The 18,521-nt window shown below is 35.3% G+C and overlaps 1 protein-coding gene across 1 annotated transcript in view; it reads right to left on the bottom strand.

The window, feature by feature from the left end:
* The window catches only part of Smp_144020 (hypothetical protein), a gene marked incomplete at both ends in the record, with an annotated part of 93,329 nt that overhangs the window by 24,767 nt on the left and 50,041 nt on the right, over positions 1-18,521 (bottom strand). The window contains 3 exons of the mRNA XM_018797787.1: positions 1,966-2,070; positions 5,971-6,227; positions 8,182-8,292. Of these exons, the coding sequence (XP_018652794.1) occupies positions 1,966-2,070; positions 5,971-6,227; positions 8,182-8,292 (473 nt within the window). The remainder of the gene's footprint in view (positions 1-1,965; positions 2,071-5,970; positions 6,228-8,181; positions 8,293-18,521) is intronic.

Here is an 18,521-nt window from a genome sequence, read left to right as displayed (position 1 = left end):
TTGTGCTTTTCTAGACAGCATCAGTGCCACTCCTTGGGTATGTGGGGCATTTTCTTCTTCATGACCGGAGTATAACAGAAGTTCCCCCGAAGATAGTCGTTGTGGTCCAACCTGCGTCCAATGTGTTTCACTGATTCCAAGCACTTCCAGGTTGTATTTCCTCATTTCCGCAGAAATTTGGAAGACTCTTCCGGTCTCCCACATTGTCCGGACATTCCATGTACCTATAAAAATTGTCGCTCTGGTTGTAAGAAGGTGCATCGGCCTCATGACTTCCGAAGGAACTCGGCTTTCATCATGAGACGTCATTTTTCCTTCTACTCCCAGGGCAGAGTTTGAATGGTTTGAATGATTTTTTCTGGTTAGCGTTTTTTTAGCGAGTTGATTTTCTACGGGATGGGGTCGCTAACCCCATGCCCAACCCTCCTCCTTTACCCGGGCTTGGGACCGGCAGTAGCCCCTGGAGGAGCTACAGGCGGAGTTACAATAATTCATATGTAAAATTAAAAAATTCTGTGAGATGTTGCTGGACATATTGTTGGATTTTATGTCTAGGATGATTTAATTCAGATGTAAGTAGTGACTTTTATTACAAGCTAAATACAAGGAACGCTACTCACATTTGATTGATCACTGGGTAGTGATCAATGTCATGCGCGTCAAGTCCTTCTTAGTGCTCATCTAATGCTATCGATCAAGTTGCAATATGCGCCAATTCCTTGGGGGGTCTAGCCTTCAAATTGACTAATGCTTTCAACTATGAATTAAGAATTGTTGTGATAATGGTTCTTTTTGTGACTTTTTAAGTAGAAATATTAAAGATATAATAGACAACTGGTTTGCTTTACCAAGAATTTCTAATCCATTTCAGTCTATTTTACGCTGTTAGATAATCTGAATGATTTCGTATAGGATAGTTTGTCATGTCTTCAGTGATTAGACGATTCAAATCATTCTTTTATCATTTTCTCAATGAGTTGACGATAGGCCTCCAAATGCCTTAGTATGGCCAAAAGTGCGGAGAGTCAGCTCTCCATCTTTAAATACACTCACATGGCCACATGCATACAACCACTGCCAGGGAAGTCCTACTCACTGACTTCTGGCGTCGAGAGTGTTGTTTAAAAAATTGAGAAGAAGAAAAGCGAATTTCCGGCACTTTAACCGGGTTGGTAGATATGGATGGCCCACCTAGGGCAATTGGCAAACCCTGATTCTAAACCACTCGTTCAAATGAGCTCCAGGATCCTTAGACAACAAATGACGTATAAACCTATTGTTGGTCACCGACTACCATGGGACTGCATCTCGTAACGTCTCCCCACGGCCTTATGGATTAGACCTTTAGGTCGAAAGTTCGGGGATTGGCCCTCTAAGAAAACGATCTGCTTTGGTTTGGGAACCCGGCCAGTAGTCCAGCCCTGACACAAGTGGAATGATGAACTGTGGCGCATATGTATTCGGTTCCCTTTTTTACCAATATTTATGTGTTCAAATATGTAAATAATAAATGGTGATAAGAAAGCACAATGAAATTAAATACGTTCAATGTTTGTTTTTTTCTCACTGAAGTAGGTTAGATATCGTCCTTGCTTAGAATTATGCATACAGTGCTTTTGGGGCTTGCTAAATTGTATGCTGCTATCTTTCATTCATTATGTCGATAATCAACCCAAGAGACCTATTTCTAACTATCATCAAAAATTTGAGGTAAAGTTCCAATATACTGCTGAACCGATTAGAATCAAGGGAACAACTTCAAATTCATAATAAATAAGTCAATCTAGAATGAAATAACAATACTCTTCAACATTTACCATGCATAATATTGAAGTTAGGGTTATAAGTAGTATTTAAGGTTCGAATTAAAAATCTTCAAAATGTTAAAAATTGAGTAGAGTGAGAGAGATCGAGGAAGAGAGAGACCGAGGAAGAGAAAGGATATAATGATAACTAATAACTTACGTTTGTATTTGATGACGTAAACTTTCCAAATCAAATGTGGTATATGGTCGTATGGATTTATTCATTGGGAAACCACGATTGTCAGTTGGATAACTGCCTAAATATCTATTGAATTAAGAATATGAATATTTAATATCAGAAGGGGTTTCGTGGATACTATAATTGAGATCATGAACCAACTGAAGCAAAACCACCATGGAAAACCTGTAAGCAGTAGACGGCCGTTTCATCCTATTGTGGGACTGCTCAACGGCAGTGCGCATCCACTATCCCGCTTCGTGAGATTCAGATCCAGGACCTATCAGTTTAGCACGCGAGCGCTTAACCTCTAGACCACCGAGCTGGCCAGCATTCAACGGTGTTAATGTCTAACTTCAACCGATTCACGAAATTGAGCGACACATCTGCCATTATGTTCAGTGATTTACAATAGACCCGGCTGAACTCCACTGGTCATTGGGCGCGAGACTGATAGGTCCTGGGTCTGAATCTTGAGAGGCTGGATCGTGGATGCGCAATGCCACTGAGCGGTCCAACAATAGAACGAAACAGTCGTCCGGTGCTTCCATGTTTTCCATGGTGGTCTAGCTCCAACTGACTCATGAATTCAACTATAAAATTACTAAAAAATCTTCACAAAACCCATTTTGATTTAAAGATATGATCAGTTATGTTCTGAATGATTCAATTTTTTTTTAAACAGAATATTCAATGTTCAACAATATTTAATAAAAAGTCCAAAATGAAATCTGATTAAAAGTTTGTGTTGATGATATTGTTCAGAAGAACAACGAAATCTCCACGATCAGACCATCCACTTCAGATAACATAATGTTGCGGCGGCTTCTGAGAACTACAAAGGAGCCTCCAGAGTCCCTAGAGTAGCCGAAGATTTCCATCCAATCAGAACGCAATGGAGCTTTTTAGAAATATCAATGTATCATGCTACTATTGGCTAGTAGCATACCATACCTCTTCGCAGATTGGTTGACTTATTATGTTAATATAAGAAACACTAATATCTATAAATACTAATGGTTTTCTGTACATTTTGATTCTTGCCCAACAAGCATTTTCTTCAGTCTTCTTCTGTCTTCTTGTTTGTAATTTGGAGGGTTATAAATTGTCGAAATTCAATTAGAAATTCTTTTCATTAAACTACTAACATTATTGGTAAACAGTAGTAAACTTTATCCAGATAAGCTAATATCTCACTTGTCAGCTTTCAAGTACTATACTGAATCAGACAATTTCAGATATCAGATAGAGAATACATTTTAGTTTCAAAGTAAGAGACAGTGAATATTAATAGTAATTAACAATAGATCGCTTAGTTAGTCAATCAAGAAAACTATAGGATTACTTACTTACTTACGCCTGTTACTCCCAATGGAGCATAGGCTGCCAACTATTATTCTCTAACCCACTCTGTCCTGAGCCTACCTTACTAGTTCTATCCAAGTTTTGTTCATTCTTCTCATGTCTGTCTCAATTTCTCGGCGTAATGTGTTCTTTGGTCTTCCTGTTTTCCTTTGACCTTCAGGATTCCATGTTAGGGCTTGTCTTGTGACACAGTTGACTGCTTTTTTAAATGTGTGTCCTATCCACTTCCACCACTTCTTCCTGATTTCTTCCTCCATTGGAATCTGGTTTGTTCTCTCACACAGTAGACAGTTGTTGCTGATAGTGTCTGGCCAACAGATCCTAAGTATCTTACGTAGACAACTGTTAATAAACACCTATATCTTCTGGATGATGGCCTTCGTAGTTCTCCAGGTTTTCGTTCCATACAGTTGAACTGTCTTGACATTTGTATTGAAAATTCTTATGTTGGTGTTGATTGACAGGCAATTCTTTTGAGTTCCAGATGTTTTTCAGTTGTAAATATACTGTTCTTGCTTTGCCGATACGCGAAAACTATAGGATCTGTTATAGATATTTACTAGCTTACATCCTAAAACCAAGCTTAATCATTTACTTTACCTAATTTAATTATTTTAAACAACTACCATAGTACATCTTCTGTGTTCTTCTAGGTTCAACAATGTCAAATAGTTTTATAGATAATGGAAAAACGGTAAGTTAGGAAATAGAATAATCATTCCTAAACTAAATTTTAGTCAACCATTGTTTATCTACTGATTAACTACCATGACTTCAGTCTGAATTTAATAAGGCCAAGCTTAAATTAACAATCAACTAATAAACGCTGTGCTGTTGTAATAAGTATAAATATTACCCTGGATACCATCAGTAACAGCTTAATGTAAGAAAGAACAAATTAGCTTCAAGCTGAAAAAGAAATAAGGAAAAGACGATGGGAGTGAATAGAACATATATTACTGAAATCATTAAACTGTATCACAAGGCAAGTACTAACTTAGACTCTTTAAGAGAAACAAAAAAGAAGAAGACCAAAGAACATACTGAGCTAAGAATTGGAAGCAGATAATGAAAAGGATGAATAGAAACTGTAAACAATTAAAAAGGATTGGTTACACTCTTCATTACTGTCCAAAAGATGTGCGTACTACAGTTGACTATGCTAAATGATACGATATGCTCTAGATTCGAAAGTGAATGACTTTTGTCCTATTTCATATAGAAAATATCAGTGGAGATAGATTTGTATAGTGTTTCGAATGTTTGATATAAGAATGAACAAGAGTGTTCAGCGTTTCGAATGACTGATTCGTTACATTTGGATTGTAAATTACATAAAAATTAACCTTATCCTTAAATCCTAACCCTAAATCCGTAATCCTGATCCAAACCCTAGCCTTGAATACCCCACATTCTAACTCTAAGAAAGAACAATGTGAAGAGCCCTGAAAATTAGTTTGGATCCTAATAAATGTACATAAGGGCTAATTTGTTTGTCGTTTATTCAGTTTACCCACCGAAAAACTTGTAAAAGACTACAAGAGATTTATCAATTATGTAAAATCATTTTATTATTTGTACGGTGTCCCGTTACTATTTGCAATATTGCGGTATATGCTACTTATGTTTGCAGATATAAGTAGTATGTAACACCAGTCAAAAGTGAAATGTCTGAGAGCAGAAGATGGAGAAGATTGAAATGAAAGGAAGAAAGGAAACTGAAAGCAATCAAGATAACAACAAGAATTAAAGAACAATGAATTTTGTAAGAGACAATTCAAAGAATATGTACAATTGATTTTTCACATTTTACTAAATCACTGTGTAATTCAGCCATTCGAATACAATTTTATATAGTTGACATCATGAGTCAATTGAAACTAGACAACCATGGGAAACCTGGAAGCACTGGATAGCCGTTTCGTCCTATTAAGGGACTCCTCAGTAGCAGTGAGCATCCACGATCCCGCACTCGCGAGATTCGGACCCAGGACCTACCAGTCTCGCGCCAAAGCACTTAACCGATAGACAACAATAGAACGAAACGGCCGTAAAGTGCTTCCAGGTTTTCCATGGTGGTTTAGCTTCAATTGACTCATGATCTCAACTATATAAAATTACTAAAATCTCCACAAAACGGAGAAGTTCATTTTCAACACTAATAATCTCCAAGGTCATAGTAAGGAGTTTCACAAACATAATAAACTAAAGGTGGGGTTCCGTTTTTCTCATCGATTGGTCAATGATTGAAACGCATTACCCGAACAAATGGTATCAACCCCATCAGTGAACATTTTCAAGGAAAACCTGGACCTTCACTGGAAGGCAATCTGTCAGGATTAACACAGGTTCATCAACCTACTATCCTTATTACTGAATACTGAAAACTGAAGACCACCTTCTCATTCGACTATAAATTGGTCTCTCCAACTGAGCATTCGTACACCACACTATTAGTTTTTTTTTCTTTAGAACAACTAATCTCATTGCAAAATCTATTACCCCAATTGTGTAACAACTGACTGGGAGGTAGTTTCAAACACATCTCTCTATATTATGTTACTCTTACTAGTTTATCCTTTAGAGAGCTTCCCATTTTATTAACAAAACAATTTAACTTACTCTTGACTTAAAGCAACTTCTAATGGACGATCACATGATATACAATGATAATGTTGCATAAGACTACGTTTTAAACCAGCAGCTTCATCTGTTATTTGTCTAGTTGGTGATGTATCATGTGAAAATGAATTAAGACGTTTATTAATTGATTTAAATCGTTTCTCTAACCATTCTCTTAATTGTTCCATTTCATCACGATCTAATTTTGTTTCCATAGTTTCTTGTAAATCGGTTAATAATGATTTCAGTTCATTTTCCTGAAAAAAATTTTTTTTTTGGGGGAGAGGGGGAGAATAGTAACCAGGTGTATATACAGAGAATTAAACTTTGACAAGTTAAATAAATCAATTCTTATAATTTAAATCACGAACCGATCTGAATTAGATCACCACTGGGAAGTCTAAGAACACGGAATAACCACTTTGTCTTAGTATGAGCTTTTTCAGAGGTGTTCATCCATGATCATTCAACCAGGAATTCAATTAAGGACGTTCGGTTTTGAACAAGAACGCTTAACATCTAGACTACTAAGTCAGTATCTGATTGCGTGCAAGTGCAACTTCAGTCAATTCGTAATATTACTCGACCATCTTTCATTTGTTTTGAAATTATTAACTACGTAACCCAAGCTAAACAGCGTACTTACTATAAGAAGATTAGAAATCAGAAACAAGACATCGTTAACACACGTAATAATCAGAACCAGGTAAATATTTATAACGGTTTAGTTATTATTGGCCACTAAACTGATGTTATTTTCTCGTTAAATATCTATTCTCTCAATATCTTAGATGAAGAGATTTTGTAGAGATTGGTTTGCTTCGTAAGTTGTATTTATCTGAGATAGATAGCACTATGAAGATATTTAGTTTGAATATCTTACTTCTTAGAAATACGTGCCCACAACTCATCAGGTGTTGGACTCAAGACCTTTAAGATCTTAGAGACAGTTCCATATTAGGTGGAAATATTTGTATAGTGCTCACTCGTAATCATTGGTATCACGATTGAAATCAGTATGTGACGAATATAGCCTATAAACAAAGTATATTGACTAACTATATGTACATACATCAATGTTATCAATCTTTGCATTAGGATTGCTCATTTTGGTTTTATCGTGTAATCATCAAATGGAAATAAGTATCGTAAGTAAAGTCATCAAAAGCCGATAGATTTTCGGATTTTTCATGTTATCTTATCATAACTGATTAATTTATTAAGGTTGATGTTGTCGAAAACGTTCTAATTTACCTATGATGAGAAGACTGAAAGAAGATTCTTGTTAAAGGTTAGTCTTCTTACTGGTAAATTTGTAGAATTTTATATTTGAGATCATGAGTCAATTGAAGCTAGACAACCATGGAAAACATGGAAGCACTGCTTTAAGGCCGCTTCATCCTATTGCGGAACTGCTCAGTGGCAGTGCGCATCCACGATCCCGCCCTACGAGATTCGAACCCAGGACCTTGCAGTTTCGCGCGCGAGCGCTTAACCACTAGACTAACAAAACTGCCGTCCAGTGCTTACAGGTTTTCCATGATGGTCTACCTTCAATTGACTCATGATTTCAACTATAAAATTATTAAAATTTAAACACAAAACCCCTTCTGAAAATGAAAAATATTTCGTTCTCTTCTAATAATCTAAATAAGTAGTATATCAAATAAACTAAAGATTTGACAAATGAATGTACTGTATAAAATTTTCATATTAAGTTAAATCTAAGCGTAGGCGAATTATAATTATGACTAATTGTATTCTATGCAAGTAAATCAATGTAACCACCCACGAATCCATTTGTCTTTGACACTATAGCTTTTGATAAGTATATATAAGAAAGGGGGGTTGCTATGAGGATTTACTGTTAAAGATTATAAGTTATTGACAAAATAAGAAGGTTTTGTGGAGATTTTAGTAAGTTTATATAGTTGAGATCATGAATCAATTGAAGCTAGATCATCATTGAAAACCTGGAAGCACTGGACGGTTGTTTCGTCTTATTGTAGGACTCCTCAATGGCAGTGCGCATCCACGACCCCGCCTTGTGAGATTCGAACCTAGAACCTATCAGTCTCGCGCGTGAACGCTTAACCTCCAGATTACTGACCTATTAAATTACCATAATATCCACGTAAACCCCTTCTTATTACTAAACAAAATATTAATCAATTTATATGGTCAACATCTTACTTTGATTAATGAACTTACCGCTAAGGTTAACTTTGCAAATAGATCTTCAATTAATTTTTCAAGTGCTTGATTTGTATTATCAAATTCTAAACGATTAATGAAACCTTTTACATCTTCCCGATCAGCTTTCTACAATTCGAAATAATAATAATAATGCTGTTTAGTATTGGAGATGGTTAGAAGAGGGTTAGGGGCAGCCAAACTAAAACTTGGCATCAGTGCTTGAAGTCACTATTTTCTAGTCTGAACCATGTTGATAGATGCAGACTACTTGGTTGAGGTTCGCGTAACCAATGGTTGGAGACTGTGGGTGAAATGGCTCAAAATTGATCACAATGGCATAAGTGTATACACTCTCTATCTTCTCTTAAACCTTGAGATTAAAATTGCTTCATAACTTTCTTCCTTCCTATACTATATCCTTATATAAAATCTTTATTTTGTATATTACCACCACTAAACTAACTAATTCTATGTGTTCGGTGTTCATCTTGTTGTGCTAACGAGGTATGGCAACTTGGACCAATGCATATATGTGACTGTTCCTACGTTGTAGCTGACTGACTTATTGAATGATAATAATAGGGACAATTGAAAGACGAAAGTAATTCAATGAAAAGGGTATATCAAAAATGGAAAAAAAAACTTCATTCCATTTGAATAAACTTAAGATTTGTCTTTTTATATAGTTGAAATCATGAGTTAATTGAAGCTAGACTACCATAGAAAACCTGGAAACACTGGACGGCCGTTTCGTCCTATTGTGGGATTGCTCAGTGGCAGTGCGTTTTCATGATCCCGCCTCATGAGATTCGAACCCAGGACCTATCAGTCTCGCACACGAGTGCTTAACCATTAGACCATTAGATTTGTCTACTTTTTTTCTATAATACTATTATTGGTTAAAAAGTAGTTTAAATGATCATTGAAATACTCATATTGTCGAAGAAAGTTCATGAAGAATCCGAAAATCAATTAAGGATCATGTAGTTTACACTTTATAATAGTCTTCATTAAATTAATATTCTTTGAAGATTTTGATGACAATCCTATGGTTAGGGTTCGTCATCATTAAACTATTCGGATCATAATTGATCTCTTTAGTTAGACTGAATGCTATACAATAATTGGTCACTTATTAGAATGTTATCAGTACGAAAGATTAGACAAGATTATGTTGGTTGCTAACTGAAATCTGGTTATCCTTTGAAATATGAAATCAGATTAGATGGATGGAATCCGGAAGGGAAGTGGAAAAGAGGAAGGCCAAAGAATACACTATGCCTGGAAATAGAAGCAGATATGAAAAAGAAGAATAACAACTGGAAAGAACTGGAAAGGATTGCCCAGGACAGGGTTGGATAGAGAATGCTGGTAGGCGGCCTATACTCCTCCACGAGAGGTAAAAGTCATAAGTAAGTAAGTAAGATGGTAATGTTGACAATATCTAAAACATTAGATCGATAAATATCAACTAAGTGATATTATACTTGTCATAAGACCTGAAGGATGTGGATCGAAATTCATCCGGGATTCATCACCCTTCACATTTGGAGAAGTGTGATCAGTAAACAGCTATTCAGTACTTCTTGATTATGATAAACTCCATTCTAAACTAATACAGATGAATGTAAAGAAGAAGACCCGATTTACAAAAGTGTTAGGTGGTATTCTGGGATCACATGTTTTCGCAAAGCAGGACAACTAGTATATTGTTGCAAGAATAAACCATGTGTGTTGACCTAATATGACTAAATGAACTGTTCATTTGGCTAAGGTTACTATTGAAATATCACTATCTCAGCCAATTCAGTATTAGATGATATAAACATAATACGTTTGGTAATTAAAAATTCTTATACACATTCAATCTCCTTACTGTTAATAACAAGTCCGATGAGAGTTTATCAGACGTGTATAATGAGCTGATGAAACAGCACAGAATAACAGGTTACCAATGATTTTCGAGTACTTCATCAATTCATTATAAAATTGCCTTCAGTAAATGTAACTTAAAAATTCATTCAACATCATTTACAATTATGGATGATGGCTAGTAGTTGTATCAAGGATGCGCGTCTTGTCCTACTCAAGACTTATCACCTGGATCCACTTTGGATCCCAGAGTTGATGTTCAATACGAGAGTCGAACACAGTATTGTTCGCGTCAAATGACATCATGTTATCCACTTAGCTACTGAGTAAACATCAACCCTGGGATTCAGGTACATCCAGGTGATTAGTCCCAGATAGGACGAAACGAGTATCACAGATTCCACTGCTAGCCACTATCCATCTTATGGGGGTGTCAGAAGTCTTGCTTCGATAACTCCTTAAAACGACAGGGATGAAATACCGACTGATTTTGGGTATAACACAGGTAAATATCCCCAAGATAATTCAAAATGACGTATGAATACATCAGTTTTTAAATGATTTACTGTAATAACATAAATTTGCCATATTATATAATTAAGCATTTGTAACTAAGAGATATAATCAAGTAACTATGTCATATAATTACTCCATTTCCGGATGTCATTACATGTCAACAAATATTGGATAACATCAATTTCATATGTCATTCATACTCTGCCAATTAAATAATTAAACTCACTATTGTTTGTTTGAATCTTCCCATTGATGTTTAGGACTGCAACTGGTCAGTCTCTAATTGGCATATGTGCATAGTGTGAGTATTGCCTTCATATAGCATTAATTCACAAGCATACATTTGAAGCGAAAGGTACTGGGTTCGAGTCCCAGTGTGAACATCAACTCTAAGATATAGGTATATCCAGTTGACGAGTCCCAAATAGGACGAAACGCGCGTCAAACTGGATTCCAATGCTAGCCACTATCCATCTTTGCTTACAATTAAATATATTGAAGTTAGACATTAACACCGTTGGATGCCGGCTCAGTGGTCTATCAGTTAAGGGCTTCGGCTCGATACTGGTATGTCCTGGGTTCGAATCTCACAGGACGGAATCGTGGATACGCACTGCCACTGAGGAGTCCCATAATAGGACGAAACGGCCGTCCAGTGCTCCCAGGTTTTCGATGGTGGTCTAGCTTCAATTTACTCATGATTTCAACTGTGAAAATTAAATACTTGTTTAACATGTCACAAAATCATAAAACTTAATCATCTCAAGCTAGAATAGACTTCACCCCATCAGCAGTGGCTAGTTGGATTCAGTTGCTAAATAGATAGCGTCATGGTGTTTGAAGTAGATGGTACTGGGTTTGAGTTTCGGACTGAAAATCAACTGTGGAGTGTAGACACATGTATTGGTTGTAATAGAAAAGATTAAGAGGTCAAGATACCTTTTGAGAAGAAGATGTGAATTAGTGAAATGATGAAAAAAAATAGAATTCATGAGGAATTTATAGACTTTGGATCTAAGAGAAGACGTAGAGTACATGTACCTGTGTTACTGTGAATCAATTTGAGTCATCTTATCTAACGTATTTAATCATTGGTTACAATAATCACTCAAATCTCAACCAAGTAGTCTGTATCTATCTACATGTTTCAATCCAACAGTTGGTTTCTTTATGCTTTGATGCCATGTCATTGTCTGCCCCCCTTTAGTTTTATATCAACGTACCTCTACAACAACCATCATCACGAGGTCAGGTATTCTGTGGATAGAATTACATGCTATATATGTTAATTATTTCAGTCGGTAAAGATTAACTACTTTTTCAATCGACTTGACGTACTTTATACTTTGCCTATAAACTAAAAATGGTTAACCTAATGGTTCTAAAATACATTAGCAGTGGTTTGAAGATACATGTAATCGGATATCAAAGACTTACGATTATCCTGTACTTTTAGAGGTCACATTTCACAGCTATAAATTAGATCACAGAGAACTTCTGTGTTGTATAGTTGTCCTTTAATTGAGAGACGTGTATCTTCCTTAAGCCACAGGTAACGTAAGTTGGCAAAAGCCAGATGAGCTTTTTAAATGCTTGTTACTGTTTCGTCAAACATCAACCCATTAGGTGTGATAAAACTTCCAAGATAAATGAATTAGTTGACATACTTAACTAATCCATTCCCTATAATTGATTCAAGCATTGACAGAAATCTGTCCTGTAGCAAGGTACTAACGCTAAGTAGATTGTATTTGTCACAAACTGATGATGTTTGGGGTAGCATTGAAAACAAAGCATGACTGTGAAACTATTCTGTCTTATAATGAAGATACTGATTCCATATTCATCTACAACCCCACTCTTGGTCAAACTCACAAACTTCGGCCCCCTAGGGTGAATGCTTAACTACTGGAATCCCTGAGTCAACCAACAGTACAATTCCAAATCTAATCAGATTGATATGTTACGTGAATATCATCCAATCCCACTAACTAAGACCAGTTTGTTCTTATTATATATAAGCCGAACCAGTTCAAGCTTCCCACTAGTAAGCTAACTAGTTTAACTGAATTACTATATCGCAAATTGATTAAAGTCGTAATTGTGTCATTATAATATACCAAATCAATGACAAATACCACCTACAAACTAAACCAACCTCCACAAACCTAGGATGCTGTTAGTTTCAATGCTAGTGGGATATTATTACTATTATTATTATCAGTGTAAATACGTAGTACACCAGAAATTCTATTTCACTAGGTAAATAATGCTTGTGTGTGTGTGTGTGTGTATATCAAACACGCACTTATACTTTTGCTTACATCCCATTGTCATATATATGAACCAGTCAAATTCTTTCATCCCCAATTTAAAGTAATATAAACTGTTATCTAATTGGTTAGCAGCTAATATCAAGCATTTTTCTACCATGAATACTGCCGACATTCTTAGTGAGTTAAATTCGCAGCAGAACAATGTTGTATTCGGTTAAAAATGGACCAATAATTGACATTATTATAGTCCCTTTTATTGTTATTCCTATCTATCGAATAAAACTATTTAAACAATTTCTATAATATAATATGATATGAATAAAGAATGTAAATTTTTATTTTCGTCAAAAGTTTCAAATTGCGCCATTCAATTTAAATTAACCTCACAATATCAATATATTTATTAAACATTATTTTAACTACTTATTAGTAGTTCAAACATTTATCCGCAAAAAACACACACTCATTCATGTTACCTAATTCATTAGATGACATATTAGAAAGAACTCAAATGAATGGAATAAATACTACTAATAATAATAATCATAATGACAATAATAATATAAATCAATTCAATAATGAACATCCTTTTCATATAGGTATAACTCGTCTATTAAATCATAGTACCATACATGGTTTATCACATATTTCCACAGCAACTAATCATATTACCCGTTTAATTTGGTTCACATTATGGTTCCTTAGTATTATTGGTTTTTTAATTAATTTATCATATATTATTGAACATTATTTATCTCATCCTATATTAACTACTTATATCAATGATTATGAACCATTTCAATGGCCTGATATAATATTATGTAATCCAATGGCACCATATAATGTATATACTAAAGATAAATATCAATTATGGAATGATTATGTTCAATTAGCAAGGAATCTATCAATTAGATTACCAAAGGATTTATTTATTCATATAGATGAATTAGATACTAATGAAATAATGATACAATCATTAATTCATTCAACAATATCTTATTGGCAATTTAATATTGGTAATGTTGAAGATATGTTTCAATTTATAGCAATGGATAATGGTTATGAAGGTATACGTTTATCTATTGGATTAGATAATAATTTAGTAATGGTACCAATGCCATTGAGTAGATATTTCTATACTCAGATATTACAAAAACGTTATAATATACCATGTTTTAATTTTCAAGTAAGTTTGATTATTTAAAGGATGATGAATTGATGTAAAGTAGATAGATAAGTAATAGATCAGAAAAGGTGTTTTTGTGGAGATTTCAGTATTTTCATAGTTGTGGGACCGCTCAGTGGCAGTGCGCATCGACGATCCCGTCTGACGAGACTCGAACCCAGGACCTATCAGTCTCGCGCGCGAACACTTAACCTTTAGATCGCTGAGCCGACTGGCATCCAACGGTGTTAATGTCTTACTTTGACTAATCCACGAAATTGAGCGACACATCCAACATTGTCTTCAGTAAGTTTCTATCTCAAAACGGACCTGGTTGAACTCCACTGTTCACTGCTTCCCACTAGAACTCCAGAAAATTCCTTTTGAAACTAGTCACTAGTGAGTATATGTTGAATAATATCAGACAATGTTTTATGGATATTATAGTTGAGATCATGAGCCAATTGAAGCTAGGCCACCATGGAGTCCCACAATAGGACGAAACGGCCATCCAGTGCTTCCAGGATTTCCATGGTCGTCCAGCTTCAATTAACTCATGATCTCAATTATCTCATCATGCCTATATAGTATGATAACAACTTTGTGGTTTCCGAGATCAGTGAAACTCATCGAACAGAAGTTGAACAGAAGAAGCTAGATTGGAGAAAGATGCAGTTATACTGTAGTCATGAATGAGAAGATTCTTTGCCCACTCAGAGGGTCGTACCGATGTTGTCCAAACTAGCACGAAAAACATTTGTAGGATGAGAATCTCATGGACTCAAAATCATTGATATTGGTAATGTGGATAATATGTTTCAATTTATAGCAATGGATAATGGTTATGAAGGTATACGTTTATCTATTGGATTAGATAATAATTTAGTAATGGTACCAATGCCATTGAGTAGATATTTTTATACTCAGATATTACAAAAACGTTATAATATACCATGTTTTAATTTTCAAGTAAGTTTGATTATTTAAAGAATGATGAATTGATGTAAATTAGATAGATAAGTAATACTTGGAAGTAGTGAGCACATGTTACATTCTAGTATAGGACTCCTGACCAGTGTGCAACTGAGGATCGATTCTCAGTTCCACAAGTTTTAGAAGTCATACACTAGAAAAAAAAACATATATTCACTATTTCCAAGTATTACTTATCTGTTGTATACCGTGAGAAATTATGAATGGTAACTTTATGAACTATTTATGGACCAATATATGATATGAATATTTCCTATTGTATAACTGTTGAGTAACTTAACTATTCATATTCGTGTTTCCCTTATACTAAGCTTTATTTCGATTTATGAACCATTATTATACGATTTACCATTCTTGAATTACACCTGGTCTATTAATTACTGTTCCCTCTATTCACAGCCACAATTGGTCAAATCTTGTACAAAATGTTATTTTCTATTTTATTGGTACAATGTGGTCAGTTTGTTTGGTATATAAACTCAGTATGTTTGAGAATAATGATTCATATTGCAGAGACTGTTATTGGTGTTCTGGACTTAGCTGACTGGGCTAGGCAGATAGCAGGACTGATACGTACACTCAAGACTGCTCATACGGCTTTTGTGTACCATTGAGCGATCAATAAATTCGCTGTTCTCTAATTGACGATTTTATATAACTTCATATATTCAACAGGGCACTCACTCACAAGTTATTCGCACACAAAAAACTGAAGGTCCTGGCTAAAATCTTCAGTTGTACATTGGTTAGCAATCCTACACTAGAACGTAACATGTGTTCAATACTTAGAAGTATTACTTATCTATCCAATATACATCATGAACATATGTTTTGTTCTAGTGTAGGAGTTAAAAACAGTATACAAGTGAGGATCGTACCGAGGATCTTCAGTCTTTTGTGTGTGAACATCTGACTTCTTGATAATTAAATCACAATATAGTAGTATGCATAATTAACTTTCATAGATCTATCATATTACTTTAGTTATTTTAGTGAATATGAAACAAGGTAATAATACTTTATAATTTATTAATAAATCTCTGTTCTTCATAGTTGAAATCATGAGTCAATTAAAGCTAAACCACCATGGATAACCTGAAAGCACTGGATAGCCGTTTCGTTCTATTATGGAACTCCTCAGCAGTGAGCATCCATGATCCCGCATTCGCGAAAAATACTGAAATATCCACAAAACCCCTTCTGATTATAATCATATGCTTACTGGTGACTTACTTTAAGATACATGTCCTGGAGTTCTAGTGAGAAGCAGTGACCAAAGGAGTTCAAACCACGTCTGTTGTGAGATAGGAACTCACTGAAGACAATTGGTGAACGGTTGCTAAATTTCGTGGATTGGTCAGAGTTAGACACTAACACCGTTGGATGCCGACCGGCTCATCGGTCTAAAGGTTAAGTATTCGCGTACGAGACTGATAGGTCCTGGGTTCGAATCACGTGAGGCGGAATCGTCGATGTGCACTGCCACTGAGCAGTCCCACAATAGGACGAAATGGCCGTCCAATGCTTCCAGGTTTTTCATGATGTTCTAGCTTCAATTGACTCATTATTGCAACTTTGAAAAATACTGAGATCTCCACAAAACCCCTTCTGATTATATCTCTATTTAGTGTCAGTTTGTGTTCAATACAAGCTGTTACTAATAGTAATAATGTATTGACTTATAATTCTAATCGATACATAGATTATCAGTATAAAACTAATCATAACACTTAATATTCATTAACAATGTTCACCCTTATAGAACCGAAACAGTCATCTGTTTGGATTTTCAATTTGACATTTGAATTAATAAGGCAAATGAATTACCTATAAAAAGCATAGTTGTATTTAGTATCAGAAGGGTTTTGGTTATAGTAATTTTAATAATTGAGATCATAAATCAATTGAAGCTAGATCACCATGCAAAACATGAAAGCACTGGACGGCCGTTTCGTCCTAATGTGAGACTGCTCAGTGGTAGTGCGCATCCACGATTCCGCCTCACGTGATTCGAACCCAGAGGTTAAGCGATCGCACGCGAGAATGATAGGTTTTTGAGTTCGAATCATGTGATGCGGAATCGTGGATGCGCACCATTGGATACTAATTCACTTCTCTAAAAGTTAAGTTGTCACCATGCCACCTGAAAGTTCTGTGTTCGATTCCCAGTGGTTTCAAAGATGCACACTACTGAAAAGTCAAGGATGAAATAAGCATCTAGTTTTTTCCAGGTGTTTATTGGTTTCCTAGCTAAGATCAGTCTATGATGCAAGCTATGAAAGTATTAAGAATTGTTTAAGTGGATTAAATAAATGATTTAAATGACAGATACTAGCTAAATACATTAATGAATATGTGATTGTTATCTTCACTTTATATCACATATCCTTTAGCTTTGCATCATTCCATGGTATCCAAATAATACAATGAATAATATGTACATCTCTTTCTATTCATATCTTAGAACTACAAGCATGATGTACATACCTGCTTACCAACCTCCATACCTACTTGCCTAGATACCTATTTACTACACATTTAATGCAGTTCTAAGAGTATTTGTTTACAAACAGACAATATGATCAAGTTTATAGAGAGATTGAAAATATGTCTTATCAAAGGTTGAGTTTAATACACAATGGTGTAATAAGCAAAGATGGATAGTGGCTAGCAGTGGAATCCAGGACGCGCGTTTCGTCCCATTTGGGACTCATCAGCTGGATGTACCTGGATCTTAGAGTTGATGTTCACTCTGGGACTCGAATCCAGTACCCTCACTTCAAACGCCATTGCGTTATCCACTCCGCTACAGAGCCCTGATAACCATTTGCTTGTGAGATGGGGTGAAGTTTAAATTCACTTGGTATCGTTTATTTGAATCTTCCCACTGAAGTGAAAGGTACTGAGTTCGAGTCCCAGAGCAAGCATCAACTCTAATATGTAGCTGATGAGTCCCAAATAAGACAAAACGTGCGTCCTGGATTCCACTGCTAGCCACTATCCATCTTTGCTTATAATGCTTATGCATTAAGACAATATCGAGGCAATACGCACAGTATAAACATATGGTTAATAAGAGACTAATCAATCACAGTCCTTCACGTCAATGGAAGGATTCAAACAAACAATATTAAGTACATTTACACAATGGTATAGTCCATAGGTTAGATCATAATAAATTCCACAAGTATAAAGTGTCAATCATGAAATGAGTATCAAATACAATCCATCTTTTATCTTTGACAAGTATAACCAAATGCCTATTGTATAAAAAAGCGGCATAGATTCAATCTTTTTTCATATACATCTTATTAACATATTACATAACAGAAACTTCTTGATCTCTTACTGAATAATGATAAAAATTATATATAGAAGTGGAATAATTAATTTATGAGTCTATCTAAGCTAGATCAACATTGAAAACCTGAAAGTATTGGATGACCATTTCGTCCTAGTATGGGATTTCTCGGCAGTAAGGATCCATGATCTCATATCCGGGACTCGAGTGTACGACCTTTGGTCTCGCGCGC

This window comes from Schistosoma mansoni, chromosome 5 (assembly GCF_000237925.1).
Source record: "Schistosoma mansoni strain Puerto Rico chromosome 5, complete genome".
NCBI classification, from domain to species: Eukaryota; Metazoa; Platyhelminthes; class Trematoda; order Strigeidida; family Schistosomatidae; genus Schistosoma; species Schistosoma mansoni.
The sequence above is the reverse complement of the archived record's forward strand: the minus strand, read 5'-3'. Positions and strand labels throughout refer to the sequence as shown.